This window comes from Vombatus ursinus, unplaced genomic scaffold, assembly GCF_900497805.2.
Source record: "Vombatus ursinus unplaced genomic scaffold, bare-nosed wombat genome assembly UNPS02010394.1, whole genome shotgun sequence".
NCBI classification, from domain to species: domain Eukaryota; kingdom Metazoa; phylum Chordata; class Mammalia; order Diprotodontia; family Vombatidae; genus Vombatus; species Vombatus ursinus.
The window spans coordinates 6,102,959-6,118,519 of NW_020950172.1; the positions used below are offsets into that span (position 1 = coordinate 6,102,959).

General features: G+C 48.1%; 1 protein-coding gene across 1 annotated transcript in view; it reads right to left on the reverse strand.

Annotated features, from left to right (window-relative positions):
- IL17REL (interleukin 17 receptor E like) overlaps positions 1 to 15,561 on the reverse strand; it is a 52,929-nt gene that overhangs the window by 27,632 nt on the left and 9,736 nt on the right. Inside the window, exons 2-7 of the mRNA XM_027854234.1 lie at positions 10,428 to 10,455; positions 5,122 to 5,271; positions 3,970 to 4,079; positions 3,045 to 3,159; positions 1,189 to 1,233; positions 323 to 462 (exon numbers count right to left, since the gene is read on the reverse strand). Of these exons, the coding sequence (XP_027710035.1) occupies positions 323 to 462; positions 1,189 to 1,233; positions 3,045 to 3,159; positions 3,970 to 4,079; positions 5,122 to 5,271; positions 10,428 to 10,455 (588 nt within the window). The remainder of the gene's footprint in view (positions 1 to 322; positions 463 to 1,188; positions 1,234 to 3,044; positions 3,160 to 3,969; positions 4,080 to 5,121; positions 5,272 to 10,427; positions 10,456 to 15,561) is intronic.

A 15,561-nucleotide genomic window follows, 5' to 3' on the forward strand; every position in this document is an offset into this window, starting at 1 on the left:
TGTGCTCAGTGCCTGAGGTGGAGGTGCTGAGTGCCCCCAGCCCCTGTCTCCCTTGGGTGTGCCAAGCACCATCTTATGTGCTGAGCCGACTGCATGTGTGGCAACCATCTCCCATATGTATGTGTGCTGAGCACCTCCTGTGAGTCTTCTGGGACCCCCTTTCTTGTGTGCTCTGGGCCAGCTAAGGGGAGCTAAGGTCCCTCTTCTGCCCTAGCATCCCCAATGCCCGGGCTAAGAGCTCTCCTCTGCACTGGGGTCTCTGTTGCCTAAGCTGAGAACCTCCCCCCTCTGCCTTGCAGCCCCGAATGTGGTCTGGACTCACCAGTACTGGGGGACTGTAGTCTTCACAAGCAAACCACTTGAGACATAGCCGGACGTAGTAGGCCTGACTCCTAGGGATGTCTGCAAAATGCACCTTGATGGCCTTCTGGGCATGGTCAACATTATAGTTGAGCCTCCCGGCTGGTAGGGACAGAGGGGAAGGATGGAGGGCCGCTCTTTTCAAAGAGGGGGGTCCTTGCTATGCTCCTGCTGGGCCAGGGAGTGAGCCTCATCCCGGGATCCTGAAAGGGATCCACCCTGGCCCAATTCACAGCTTGACGTAGACAAGACGCTTCCCCTCTGTGAACCTCGGTTTATCCTTGTCTCTCTAGGGTAATCTCACCCCCTGTTCCCCCCTCCCCCTCTTCCAAGAGCCCTTCCAAGAAGGGGTCTTGGGAATGGACTGTGAGGGGGAGCAGTGAAACTGCCATATGCTCTCCTGTGGCAGTAGGGAGGGAGCCACGTTTTCAATCACCCAATGGCATGGAGCAAAGTTTGTCCTTTCCTGAACAAGGGGTGGGAGTCAGCTCTAAATCCTAGGACTTAGAACTGGAGAGATTATCCAATTGAATGCCCTTATTGTACAGGGGAGGAAACTGAGGTCAGGAGGGTTGTGACTTCCCAAGGTTACACAAGGAGTCAGTGAAAGAGTCATGATTTGAATTCAGGCCCTCTGACAAGAGACCTGGTGATATTTCTACCACAGCCCTGGAAACTAGAGATGTAGAAGCCCCCAAGAGCTGCTAGATGGGGAGAGGGGACCCTGCAGGGTGTACCCAGAGGCTATGCTACATAGTGATAGCAATACTGCACACAAGTGGGTAAAGGGAGTGCAGAGTTGGGACCGTAGCAACCCACATCACTCACCAAAGCAGGCTGGGATGTTTCTTCCCACATCAGCATCTGTACAGTCTGCAAAATACACATGGGGGTTCTCAGTCTGACCAAGGACCTGAGCACCATCCACTTCATCAGGGATGGCGGCAGGTCAGTACCAAGAGAGGCAGAATCCCATCAGACCCATATCCTGACACCTCTGTCCTGCTTATGGCCTGACCCCTAACTTATGACCCCGGACCCAGACTGAGCCTTGACTCAGCCAAGCCTCAGAATGACCCCTGACCCTGACTCGTGACTGAGACCAGACCAAGGCGGTGCCTCCACAGGGCTGACCGGTCCTCTGAGACCACCCACCCCAATGTCTCTGGAGGCAGCCCTTTCCTCTCTGGGATAGCTCTGATCGGTAGGAAGCGTCCCTTCTACCAAGGTGAAACCTGCTTCGGTGTGTATGGTCTCCATCCACTGCTGCTGTCCACTAGGGCCAAGCAGAGCCAGCCACCACCTGCTCGATGACAACTCCTCTGCGTCTTCTCTTTCCCAGGCTAAGCAGCCCTGCTGTAGCGTGGTCTCTGTGCTCCCCAGCCTATCACAGTCCTTCTCAAGGAAGGACATCAGTGCTCCAAACAGAGCGATCCCTGATTGTCTGGAAGCTGGTGAGGTTAGGAGTGTGTGTGTGTGTGTGTGTGTGTGTGTGTGTGTGTGTGTGTATGAATTGTGTGTGTGTGTATGAATTGTGTGTATGTGAGTGTATGTGTATGAATTGTGTGTGTATGTGAGTGTATGTGTATGAATTGTGTGTGTGTATGTATGAATTATGTGTGTGTATGTATGAATTGTGTGTGTATGTGAGTGTATGTGTATGAATTGTGTGTGTGTGTGTGTGTGAGTGTGTGTGTGGTAGGGGGCACCACCTGAAGATTTCATCAGGAGCCCAACACTCCCCCTTTCCCCCTCCTGATAACTACCTTGCTCTGATTTCTATGCTGGCTAAGGAAAGCGGATGCCCTTCTCTGTAAGGTAAGGGCTCTTGACCTTTTTCTGTGCCCCAGCCCCCGTAAGCAGTCTGGTGAAGCCTACAGACCCCTTCTCAGAACTGTGGTTTTTAGCACATGGGATTACAACAGAAACCAGTTGTCCTTAAAATAGTTGTCAATTTTTTTACAAAAGGCCCCTGATTAAGAACTCCTCCCTTAAAACCGATGGCAGCCTGGGGGACAATTCCCAGACCTGTGGAAGGGTGGGGGGCTCCCAGAAGCATTCTTGGAGAGAGATGTCAAGTGAATGTCTGTTTAATCAAAACATGCTTTCCTACTGATTCTCATGATTCAATTGAAGATTGGATCAGGTCCTATGACAGAATCAACACCGTACTTGAACAAAGGGCCAACTTTCAAAATCTCATTACAGATTATTTCCCTTCACAAACTAGTCCAACCGACCCCCCCCTTCTTACTGTGCCTCATACAAGATGTTCCATCTCCATGCCTTTGCTATGGCTGTGCCTCGTGCCTGACATGCTGTCCCTCCTCTTCTCTGCCTCCAAGAAGTCCTCATTTCCTTTAGGGCTCAGCCCAAGGACAGCCTTCTACATATGTTCCTGCTCTTCCCGACTGCTACTTTCCCCTCTCCTTAATACCTTGCATCCATTTTGTATTTCTTTTGATTTGTACACACAGTCTCTCCCAAGAGAATGCAAGCTCACTGAGGGCAGGTACTGTTTCATTTTCATATTCCGAGTGCCTGGCACACAGTAGGCACTTAATAAACGCTCGTTGATGGATTGACTGAAACAAGACTTTTAAAGGACACCATCATTCCATTTCAGCAAAGCCCTGCTTCCAGTGGGGTCCCTCTCCTGTTCAGAGCACCCAGCAGAGCCTTACCTTCCACTCGGTACTCACGGCTGATCTGGACCTCACAGTAATAGGGGATGGTCTTCAGGGTGACGTAGAGGTGCTGAGCCACGCTCACCTCAAAACAGTCAAAGTGGACCTGGAGCTGGGGCCAGATGTTGGCAATGTCACCAGGGGCCTCCCTACAAGGACACCCCTAGCTTCCTACTCAGCCCATGTGGGAAGGGGAGAAAGGATAGCCGGGGGAGCTGGACGCTGCCTCACTCTGGAGTCCCCCTGTGCTCAGCACTGGGCCGAGGAAATGGGTCCTGTCCTCAGGAGCTCCCCATCCAGCGGACCCTCATTGATTGCCCAGCTCCCTTCAAAGTTCAGCTCGAGTGCTTCCACCTATCAGAAGCCTCCTCTGCTGCCCTCAGACTCTAGCCTCCGCCCCATGGCCATTCCTCTGGAGCCAGGGTCACGGATTGAGAGCTGGAAGGAATATGAGGTCGTCACACATTTCTATAATCGGTGTTTCCTTTGTTACTTCTCCCCAGTGGAAGGGAAATCTCTGAGGACTAGGACTGGTTTTTTTTTTTTTTAATTTTTATATCAGCTGGCACAGTGCCTAGTACACAGTAGGTACTTAATACATGCTTCTTGCTGTGACTTGATTCTTGGTTTCTGTTTCCTGAAGAGACTGGGTGGAGAAAGGGCTATGAGAAGACCCAGGGAGACCCAGAGCCTGGGATCTCAGGGCAACAGTATGACAACAGCATCTTAACATGTGGGTGAGAAAGAAAGGGGAGAAGGCGTTCTGGGTGTGGGGAATTTCTAGGCACGAGGGTGGAATGGGCCACCATGGATGGAGTGCAGTGAGAGGCCCAGCTGCCCTGGGGAGCTCCTGCCCCTAACTTTGCCCATCTCTCTCCCTTTGTTCTCCCCCTCCTCAGGCAGGCCCCACCCTCCAGCTCACCGTTCTGCCCACCATCTTCTGGCTGGAGACCTTGGGGATCCTGGCGCTGTGACACCTTGTCTCTTGTGTGTCCAGGGACAGCAGGCAGATCTCCAGGCCTCGAAGGCTTTCTAGGACCAAGAAGAAGTGAGCAGGGTGCCACTTGTGGTTCCTGGTGTCCGTGGCAGGGGGTACATGGAGTCAGAATCCACCTCCCTGCCACCATGGCCTTCAGGCTCCCTTGAACCCCAACTATGGGTCAAGAGAAGATAATTCTCAGCCTGTGGATGTGATTGACTGGAAGACTGTATTGGAGGGAGAACATGGAGAAGGTCCTGAGACCATCCAGGGGGCTGGGGAGAAGGGAAAGAAGAGGGAGGGAGCTTTCACTTGGGACTCAGAGGAGCCCTAACAGCACAGGTTGAAAAGCCAAAGCCCAAGAACCAGGAGAACATTGTACACGGTAAAGGCAACATCGTGCAATGGTCAGCTAAGATAGACTTGGCTCTTCTCAGCAATGCAAGGGTCTAAGACATCTCCAAAGGCCTCGTGATGGAAAATGCTGTCCACATCCAGAGAAAGAACTATGGAGTCTGAGTGCAGATCGAAGCATGCTCTTTTCACCTTTTTTTTGTTTTTTGTGGTTTTTCCCTTTTGTTCTGTTTCTTTTTCCACAACATGACTAATGTGGAAATAGGTTTCCATGATTGCACATGTATAACTTACATCACATTGCTTGGTGTCTTGGGGAGAAGAGAGGGAAGGGAGGGAGGGAAAAAAATTTGGAACTCAAAATTTTATAAAAATGAATATTGAAAACTATATTTACATGTAATTGGAAAAAAATAAAATACTATTTACAAAAAATAATTAAAACAAAAAAAGAAAAAGAAAAACCAAAGCCCAGATAGAAAACAAGCTCAGAGTTCCCATCTAGGGATCCATTGACCTCCAAACCCATCTTGGCCAGAAGGTCACAGATCACACAATGGGCAGAAGTAGATTTTGGCTTACTAGATGTGTGACCCTGGGCAAGTCACTTAACCCCAATTGCCCCCCCCCCAAAAAAAGTGGATTTTGGGCCAGCCCAACCAAATTGTCCCTGAGCCTGAGACTGTCTTACCGCTGAGGCTGGGGGACGCTGAAGACCTGACTAACTCTGCTGGTTCTTACCTTCCATGATAAGGCTAGCACTGACGCTGAGATGCAGAGCACAAGCCCCTCTGTGGACACACTTCGTGGTTGTGGACAGTGTCAGGGACTCCAGGACGGATGGCGTCACCGATGGCAGTGGCTGCCGGCAGAAACTGTTAAAAATATTCCCTGTGGAAGAGAAGGAGCAGCTAATCCCTTACTCTGCCTGTCCCTGGAGGCTTCCAGGGAGCACTCAATGCTCACAGCTGGTGAGGGTCAAGGGAGGGTGACGACTCCACCCACTAGCTGGAAAAGCAGCCCCAGATCTCTGAGTAGGAAGAGATCAAAACAATTGGGTCAAAAAGAGAAAAGCCAACCAGTGAAACTGGTCACATAGGCAGGGTCACTCACGGCTACCTGGGACTCGGGGCCAGACAGAAGGTTTTATCCACCCTTGATGACAACCCAAGGACAGCAACCATAACCAGGCGGGGCGGGATACAGACCCTTCTAGACAGATCTGAAGGTCGAGAGAATGGGGAGCACCCAAGAGGAGACCTGGGTTTAAGTCCCAGTTATGCTCCTAAATCTTTTCTCTGTGCTGGGCCTCAGTTTCCCTCTCTGTAAAATGAAGAGGTTGAATGAGATGATCTCTAAGGTCCTTGCTAGAGTTGACATTCTATTACTCTGCTTGCACTTGCCTCCTTCCAATTTTTAATGAGTTGTTTTCTTCTATTAGATTTGGTGCCGCCTTTTCCATTTGGCCAATTCTACTTTTTAAGGATTTGTTTTCTACAGCTAATGTTTGTTCTTCATTCTCTTACTCTGGAACAGTAACCTCGATTGGTTGCTTGTGGTTTTTTGTTAGGCTTTGCAGTTTAGCCCAAATCTGTCTTATTGTTCTAAGAAAAACTCCTTTCCTCCTGTGCTCAGTGAGGACGTATGGCAGCTGGTGGTGATGTGGCGAATTCTCCCATCGGGGACACAAGCCCTCTGAGGAACAAAGATGACAAAGACTCCCCTCACAGTCCTCACAGGAGACCCCCTCAGGCCCTCATTCAGGGCCTCTTGGCTCAGTTTACAGATAGGTCTGACGCACATGGTTAGTGTCACGTAACTTTGGAGAAATCTGCATGTGGCAGAGAATCTTTCTTTTCACTGAGTGAGGAGCCCAATGGAATCATCTCACTTCCAGCTGGGGAGGACCACAATAACTGTGAATCAGCTGCCAATTCTTCTCAGGCGTATCTCTGATCTACCTTGTGGCCCTGACCCACTTTCTACTCTGATGGCCACTGTCTCTTCTCACTTGGTCTATGGCAGGAGCCCCTCTCCAGTCCACGGCAATGGCTGAAGCCTTCACTGGGCCAAGAAGCTAGAGTAGGCTCAGGTCAAAGGACAGGAGGTGGAAGGCTCCTTGGAGGTGCCTACAATGGCCCCATCCATTGCCAGTGATCCACTAAGGAAGGCCAAGGATGAGATGAGGGTGAAAGGTAAGTCATTGGACACAAGGTCCTGTTTTGGACAGGAAGTGCTTTCCTCCTTAAAGTTACTATCCATCTGCTCAGTATATAACTTAAATAGAACTCTCTATTTACATGTAGTTTCCTGATTTAGAATGTAAACTCCTTGAGGGCAAGAACTTTTTTCACTTTTCTTTATATCCCCAGCACTGAGCACATTGCCTGGCACATATTAAGCATTTAATAAAGACTCGTTGACTGATTCACTTTGTCGGTCACTCTTCTGTCTCCTTCCAAGGATGAAGACACCAGCTCAGTGCTCAGGACGATTCTCAGCCCAAGCCTCAGCCCCGTCCCCAGGCGACCCCTCAGCCCACCCTTCAGTTCAGTCCCTGGCCCAGGCCTCAGCCCTCTTTCCTTTCTACATTCATGACCTTATTCAGCATTCCCAAATCAATACCATCAACCTCACCCCAAACTCTCGGCCCATGTCTCCAGCTGCCTATAAGACATCTCTACCTGGGTGTCTAACTAGCACCTCAAATTTCACATGTCTAGAACAAAGCTTATTTTCCTTTCTCCCCACCCCCAACCTGCTCCTCTTTCTAGCTTCACTGTTTCTGTCTACAGGGCAACAATCCACTCAGTCTCTTACATTCACTGAATCTCAGAGTTGGACCTCAAAGGTCATGGTCTAGCTGGAAAAGTGCAGACTTTGGACCTGGGTTCAAATTCTGGCCCTGCCAAACACTACTTGTGTAACCTTGGGCAAATCACTTCATTTCCCCAGGCCTCAGTTTCCTCCACTGTAAAATGAAGGGAATGAGGCCTCTAAGGTCCCTTCCTGCCCTGCATCTGCTCCTAGGATCTCCCAAAGCAGCCACTTCCCCTGTTGTATAATTCTAATTGTTGGAGCATTTTTGTAACAATTGAGCTGAAATCTGCCTCTGCTTGTTTTCCTCACTAACAGTCAAAACCCTTTTCCTTTTTGGAGTACTCAGAGAAAGCCATCATGTCCCTCTGAGTCTCGTCTTCCCCAGAGTAAACACTCCCTGTATTTTGAGTCAGCTCTCAAAAGAGATAGTTCCCCACTTGGGGCCAGGCTCCAGTTTTCAAGCCTTCCCCGTGGGTCCCAGACCTGATAAAGTCTGACCAGGCCCCTCCTTCAAACAGTGTTGTATATGAACACCAAGATCACATAACTTTAGAGTGCCATTTTGTTTGGCTTCCTCATTCTTAGCTTGGGACCTATTAGAGCCTCCAGACAGACCCCTTACCCATAAACTGTTGGGTGACCATTGTGTTGGGTGGCCATCTTGGACTCATGCAATGAATTTTTTTTTAAAACTCAAATGTAGTGCTTTTCATTTGTACTCTTTCAATTTCATCATGGGCCATTTGTCCCATTGATACAATAATAAAGAAGAAGAATTACCCTTTACATTGTACTTCCTATGTGCCAGGCACTGTGCTAAGCACTTTCCAATTATCCTCTCATTTCATCTTCACAACAACCCTGAGAGGTATGATTTGAACTCTACCACAAGCCTTACACTCTAGCCACTGTGCCATGTAGGCTAGGGAGATGTGTTGGGTCCTGACTCTGTTGCCCAAAGAGTTTGTTTTGTGTCTTCACTCCTCCAACAGGCACTTTTGAAGTGCCTAATGTGTGCTGGGGACACAAAGAAAAAACAGAATTTCTTTCCCACAAATTTGATAGGTACATCATCCTTGCCTTTCTCTGAGTTAGTGATTCCCGATGTTTTCAAGTTTGAAGACCTGGAAAAGCTTTGAGGACCCCACACGATAGTAGGGTTAGGGTGAAGTTTCCTACTATTAGGATGGCACTATTAGAATCCAGTGGATGAGAAAGCACATGACTGGATGTGGACCCTTTGCAGTAGTTCTATAGCACTACTCCACCCCTCCCTGGTGTCTGAGGCCCAAGCTGGGACCCTCTCCTCTAAGTCACTGATGGAAAGAAATGTCAACTAGTACAAGTGTAGTCCATGAGAGCATTACCTCCAAGCCAAGGTTGAACCATTAGTGACCACTCTTTGGGTCAGACCATTCAGACAAGTCTTACCCTTCCTAACTCTACTATGACCCAGGCCACACCTCTCCATCTTTTCACCAAGAGAGCAAACGTTTCTTTGTCCCAGGCTTTGCTGCAATGTAGCCACACTATGTCAACAGAATTCCCCGAACTCTGAGTCTCGTAACCTTAGTGGAAAAAAAAAAAGGAAATGGGGCAAGGCTAGGCTGCTGTGACCTATTCTCAAGGAAGCTGGCCAAGTTTCTAGTAGATATCAGTTCCCTTTTTCGATATCCACAATCCAACTCTTTAGGGAAACAGTGTAGACATTTGCCAGAACTTAACTCACACTCACTGGGTTTTAGTTCCCTCTTGGGGGACACTGGAACCTTGGTTTGCAGCGTGGGATGCTCCATTTTTGGCTCCAGGCATTTTCACTGCCTGTCCCCATGCCTGGAAGGCTCTCCCTCCTCATCATCCTCTCTGGCTTCCCTGACTTCTTCCAGATCCCAGCTAAAACCCCACCTCCTCCAGGAAACTTTTCCTAAACCACCTCAATTCTGGCACCTTCCCTCTATAGACAATTTCTAATTTACCCCATCTCTAGTTGGTGTGCATGTGGTTATTTGCATGATACTACCCCGTGGGACTGGGAGCTCCTGGGGAGGAAGGGCTGTCTTTGCCTTTCTTTTTCTTCCCAGTGCTTAGCCTGGTACACGGTAGTTGCTTAATAAATGCTTACTGGCTGGTGCCTGTCTCATTTTCCGTGAAGCTTGGATTATCTTTGAGTCTTTCCTCTCCCTCAACTCTCCCATTCCTTCAGTTACGAAGGCACCCACCTTGGCAATATGGACTCACACCTGTCCCCTCCTCTCTGACAACTTTTATTGAGTCACCAAAAGTGATGAAAACACCATTTGTTTCTCTTGACATTGTCCTGATGAACACTTCCTAGCCTTCTAGTGTCCCTCACGTGAAGCCCCAATTCCTGTCCCCAAAACTCTGCCTAGGCTCTCCTCATGCCTAGAACACAGTCCTTTCTCAGTTTCATTTCTTCGTATCTCGGGTTTCCTTCAAAGCTAAGTGCCCTCCTATGTGAAGTGTTTCCTGTTCTACCCCTCAGCTACCAGGGTCTCCCACCTGATCCTTTGAAACTCAGGAAGCTGCTTCTTCCTAAGAGGGTCCAGTGCTGGTTCAGCACCAAAGGCTGAAGCCTCTTCCTTCCCTCTCCCTTTGGTCACACCCTCCCCTGGGGCCTGTATCTGCTGCTCCCTTCCAGAAGCCCTCGGACCTTTTCCTTCAGGATGTGAGCAGGACCCAGACACCTAAGCCTCTTTAAATCTAGGCCTTAGGCAAAGTGAGGAAGCAGGACAAAGCTGGCCAAGACAGACCAGGTGCATATGAGGGACAGGGTCCATGACCTGCCAGAATTATAGCCTTGTTAAAGAGTTCCTCTGGGGAAGGAACGTTATGCTCCCACAGTGCTTAGGGACCAAGAGAGAATCCCACTCCTTCCAACCACTTGGGCCCCATATACCTTGTGTCTTAAAGGAGAAAGCCAAAGCAGAGGACCATTGAGATCCCCTCAATTCTAGTGCTCTACGAATAGCATTGCTCTCCCTATCTCTGCTTGCTGAAACCCTGTCCGTCCTTCAAAGTCCAGGATAGATATTGGCTCTGGCTCTTGCAGGACCAGCCCCTGAGCACTAGGCCACACTGCAGGCTGTGGTCCTGCAGCTGGAGCTAGAAAGGAAGGGCTTCCAGGAGGCAGACTGCCCAGATTCCCAAGGGGCAAGTGCAGGCTGGGCCGGGGAGTTGGGTGGAGACTGCCCCATCTGGATACTCACTGTTCACTTTGCTCTTGCAAGACACACCCTGAGGAAAAACGGAACAGAGAGGCAGCATTAAGGTGGGGTGGTGGACCATAGACTTTGTTGGGGGGAGGGGAGACATAGTACATCAAGTTTTGCTTAGAGCCTTGAGGAAAATAAACAACTTGGCCAGGAACCCTTGGCTTAGAGTGGGTTATGGGCTAGGCTGGGCCTGGAAATTTTTCCCAAAGAGTTCTCCTCCCCCCAAATGTCTGTTAAGGTATAGCCTGTTACATACTTCCTAGGCCCTTGGGATCAGGGCAAGGCTGTTTGTACCATGGAAAGATCGTTGAGAGGATTTCTTTTTTTTTTTTACAATTTTTAGTTATGGATTAGATTAGAAACCTTAGGGGCTACTGAGTCTGGGATTGCAGTTTGTGACCTTCCCTTGGTGTATTACTTCTGAATAGGAAGATTCTCTTTCCCCTTATTAAGAAAATAATAATAATACTAGGAAGGCACTTGTGTAATCTGGAGCACTATTTCCACTGTATCTCAGGGAATCACAGACTCTCAGAGATTGAAGAAATTATCAAGAGCTGTAACTGGCCAAGAGTAGCTGGGGCTTTGCCTCAGGGTGGAAAATGTAGAGGGTTCAACATTTTAACACACATATTCCAGGATCTGAGTAAAAGGTATGAAAGGAGCTCAGAAACTGACTTGTCTGTGGAATGGGAACAGGAAGTTCAGGTTCTGGAGCAGTTCTAGTCTGTTTGTTACCTCCCTCCCTCCCTTTGTCCCAAAGGAAATTCCCAACCCGCCCTGCCCCATCTGTCCCCAGGGATTCCCCTTTCTTTCCTCCTTTCACTGACAGCCAGCCTCTCTCCCACTTTCACTTTGTGGGGACCTCCACCTCTCCCAAAGGTGAGTAGTAACTTTAGTGTTACACTCTTTCCTGAACATTGGGTGAAAGAGGGAGTCTCACTGAGGCAAGAGCATGGAATCCTAAATCCTGCAGTGTTGGACTTGAGATTCTATCCCCTAACCTCCTAGACTCTCTCCCTCTCCCTCTCCCTCTCTTCCTCCCTCTCCCTTTCCTTCTTCTTCCTAACTCTCTGTCTCTCTGTCTGTCTCTCCTCTCTCTCTCTCTCTCTCTCTCTCTCTCTCTCTCTCTCAATGAATTCTCATTTATATCTTTGATTTTTACATTCTCTATATTTACTATTTCACCGCTTCCTTTACTCCTCAGAGAGATATGCCTTATCATAAAGAAAGGAAAAAAGGTTCTGCAAAACTAAGCAGTATATTGAAATATCTGGGGTTTTATATATGTATATATATATGTGTGTGTGTGTGTGTGTGTGTGTGTGTGTAGTGATGTGTACACACACACACACACACCCCTATACACACATTCATGGTCTCCCATCTTTGCAAAGAAATGGGAAACGATCCGATCTCCAATTGATCCTCTCTGGGTACATAGCTGTCTGCATATTGAATCCCCCCATTAGAGAGGGAGCTTCTTGAGGGCAGGGGCTGTTTGGGGCTTTTCTTGGTCTATCAAGTGCTTAGTATAGAGGAGGTGCTTAATAAAAGCTTGTGGACTTGACTTCAGAGGCATCCTCTCATTTCTCTTCTTGAGCCGACCCTGGTCATTCCAGTTTTGCAGAATTTAATTGGAATCGTTCGCTGCCTGTCCCTTTTATTGACATTGTTGCAGCTGTGGATACATTGTTTCTCTGGTCCTGCTCCCTTCACTTTGTATCTATTCATGTAAGTCCTTCCCTGCTTCTCTGTATTCTTCATCATTCCTAACAGCAGAGTAGAATTCCAGGACACTTGGGCACCCCAACTTGTAGAATTTCTCCAATGCAAAGGCACATCCTTTGTTCCAGCAAAAAGTGCTGCCGTGAATATTTTAGTATCTATGAAGACCTTTTTTCAGGTCGCTGATCTCCTTGTTGTATATGCCCAAGGGATTTGTTTTCATGTCTTTCGGTATTATTTGCACATCCTGAGTCATAAAGTTGACTTGAGGGCACGTGTCCTGTTGCCTACTCCAAGGCCACGCTGTAGTGGGTGCACAAAGTACTAGCTACAGCTCTCAACTCCCTCAGTCCACCTAAGAGGTCCAGGAGCCAGAGAAGAAAGGCAAAGGCTCCAACCCCAGAAGGGACAGGGCTTCATTTTCTCCAGGATCTCGAAGAAACAGACTTCTCTTGTTTCTCTTGGTTCCCAGGCAACTTCCTTGTGTGTCCTTTGCCTCCTTCTCCAGGAAAGAAGAAGTAGCTTCCCAGACGCAGCTCAGCTCTATCCAGCCTTCAGAGGGACTAGGTATTTTCCGATGTGTGCCGGGTTTCCCCGTCTTTGGGAATGGTGTGAGCTGATCCAGCCCACAGGGCAAAGATAGCTTAACAGGGGAAAGGTCCCACTGTCTCTTGAAGAGGAAGTCTTGTCATCCCCCCTCGATGAATAACCCAGTTCTTGAAGGAACTATGGGTGGGAACTTTTGTCACAGTTACCCTCAAACATCTTTTAAGATCCCATAGTATAGCCTGGTACAAACGTCCTAGACCCTTAGGATCAGTGCAAAGCTATTTGTACCATGGAAAAATTGTTGACAGCGTTTCTTATTTTTTTAAGTCTCCAGTATGATTTCATAACTATAGAGAGGAACTTCATTTCTAGGTATTATAAATCATGACACACCCCACTCCCCATCACATCATCCTGTCCTACGCAACTCTAATTTCTCTCAGATTATTCTCAAGTTGACTCTTCTCCCTTTCCCTTATTCTTCAGAATGGTCCATTGGAATGAGGAAAGGAAGGTTCGTGGCTTGGTTCTTGTTTTCAAAGACTTCAGCCATAAAACAGTCATAAAAGCAAAAGACTCATCCAAAGATGATACTAATTTTCATGCCACAGTAGCTCAATTCCAATGACATCTTTTAATTAATGAGGAAATGAATTGTGGCAGTGATGATAGAGACAGTTCAGTTTTGTATTCAAGTTACTTGTTCCAAGGATTTTACAGGCAGCAACACAAAATGGTCATGGAATGTGCCATGATGTTAGTAAGAGAAAGCAAGCTGCAGATTGCATTTCTTTAAAGCTCCACTTTCCTTTGGTACTCAGCTGATTAGCTTCAAGCATCTCACAATAAAGTTTAACTATTCTTCCTGGAAAGAACAGCTTTGCTGAAGAAGGAGTCCATTTATTGGAGAAAGTTTATATTTTAAAACAAGTGGTTGTAGCTTGGGTCTTGTTTAGACTTCAAAGCATAACTACTCACAAAAGTGTTAATGAGCTTGTTTTATTGGGAAGTTGTAATATACATGACATAATCCAACAAAACCATTTTTAATGAAGTGAACAGTAATAAACTGAACAATAAACAGTCAAAACAAAATCTTTTCCATTGGAAATATGTTAGGATGAACAAAGATGGTGCAGTAGGGTAGAAATTCTCAGCACTGAGCCAGGTGTTGGCCTGGCTAGACTCCAACTAAGCAGTTCCTGCCCACGGGGACCTTACATTCTTTCTACATTCTGTAGAAAGAAAGGGACTTGAAGTCAGGAGATGGGGTTCAGATCTGAGCTATGGGAGCAGAGGCCAGTGAGGCCATGTCACAGAGTCCCAGTTTTCTCATGTGAAAATGAGGATAATAATAATAATAAATACATCATAGTGTGGCTGTGAGGAAGGCATCTTATCAACATGGAAGCTCTATAGAAATGTGAGTGGCTATTATTGGAAAGGGCTGGGGGTGAAATGGCCAGACAAATGACCCTGCCCTTCTGAGGCAAGGCCAGCTTGTGCCATTTTCAGAGATGATTTGGAAGGCTGGGCACTCAGGGACCACCCCAACCCTTGAAGAAACAGTCTTAGGGCTGCATTGAGTCGTTGGCTGTTGTCCAAAGACAGCAGTGTTGCAGTTGACTGCCGCCAAGCAGCCCAGCACTGCCCAGGGGCTGTGGGGAGGAGCATGAATGCACTCTTCCTGGTCTGAAACAGAGAAGGCCTTGAGCCTTCTCACCCAAGATGTGGTGCTGAGGATGACGTAGCCCAGTTCGGGGGTTCTTCAGCAAAGGGAACTGGAGAAGATGCAGAGCAGGGGGACAGAAATGAAAGAGAGCTCCTGGAAAGAGACAGAAAAAAAGCAGGCCTGGGCCTGTTCAGAGAGGAGAGCAGAATCTAGAATACAGCAAATAGGGCAGAGAGGATCCAGATGGACTTCACGACAATTCTGCATGGCATATAATGCAAAGGTTGTTATTTACATTTTACAGATGTGGAAACTGATGTTCTGAGGGGAAGTATCTTGCTCATGATCACATAGCTCTGAAGAGTCAACATTATATAAAATCCTCAAAGGCAGGAATTGCTTCCTTTTTTAATCTTTGTGTTCCCAGGCCTCATACCAGCCCTGACCCTGCTTGAATGGTTGACTTTTTGAACAGAAGTGTGCCAGATTTTCCATTTATCCCCTATTCTATTCTACTAGAGCCCCACTGGCTTGGAAGCCATTCTGATTCTCCAATGACAACTTTGGCCGCCATTGTTGTGGCGGTTGGATGTTGGCATTCTGAAGCGTTCTCTCACCGGGACTTCCCAACAGCCCTAGGAGGTAGGTGACAAAAGAGGGTTATTAGGCCCTTTCTACCTATGAGCAAACAGAGGCCCAGAGACACTAGTTGCACAGCTTGTGGGAAAGATGAGATTTGGACTCAAGGTTCTACTAAGTTCTTCCGCCAGCAGAGTGTATGAAGCTTGAATAGCATCCGGCATGGGTCTGGGGCAGCCCGGGGGTATCTGGCCTTACTACTGAGTCACAGAGGGCCTGCGTGAGTGGAAGTTACCCACAGCAGTCATGGAATCATCCCATCTGAGCTCTAGAGCCAGTATGGATCTCAGAGGCCATTGGTCCACCCCGGACCCATTTCACAGGTGAGGAAACTGAGGCCCACACAGGGAAGTGACTTGCCCAGGCTGATACAGTTAGTCGGCATAAAGCAGCAGCCTTTGAACCGAGTCCTCAGATTCCACAGTCAATGCTCTTTCCACTGTGCCACAAATCACAGACACGTGAGATACTAAGGAAGTGAATATCGTTGAACCCCTGCTCTGCACCTCCTCCTGCTGTTGGGGCATGGCCACTCCCCTC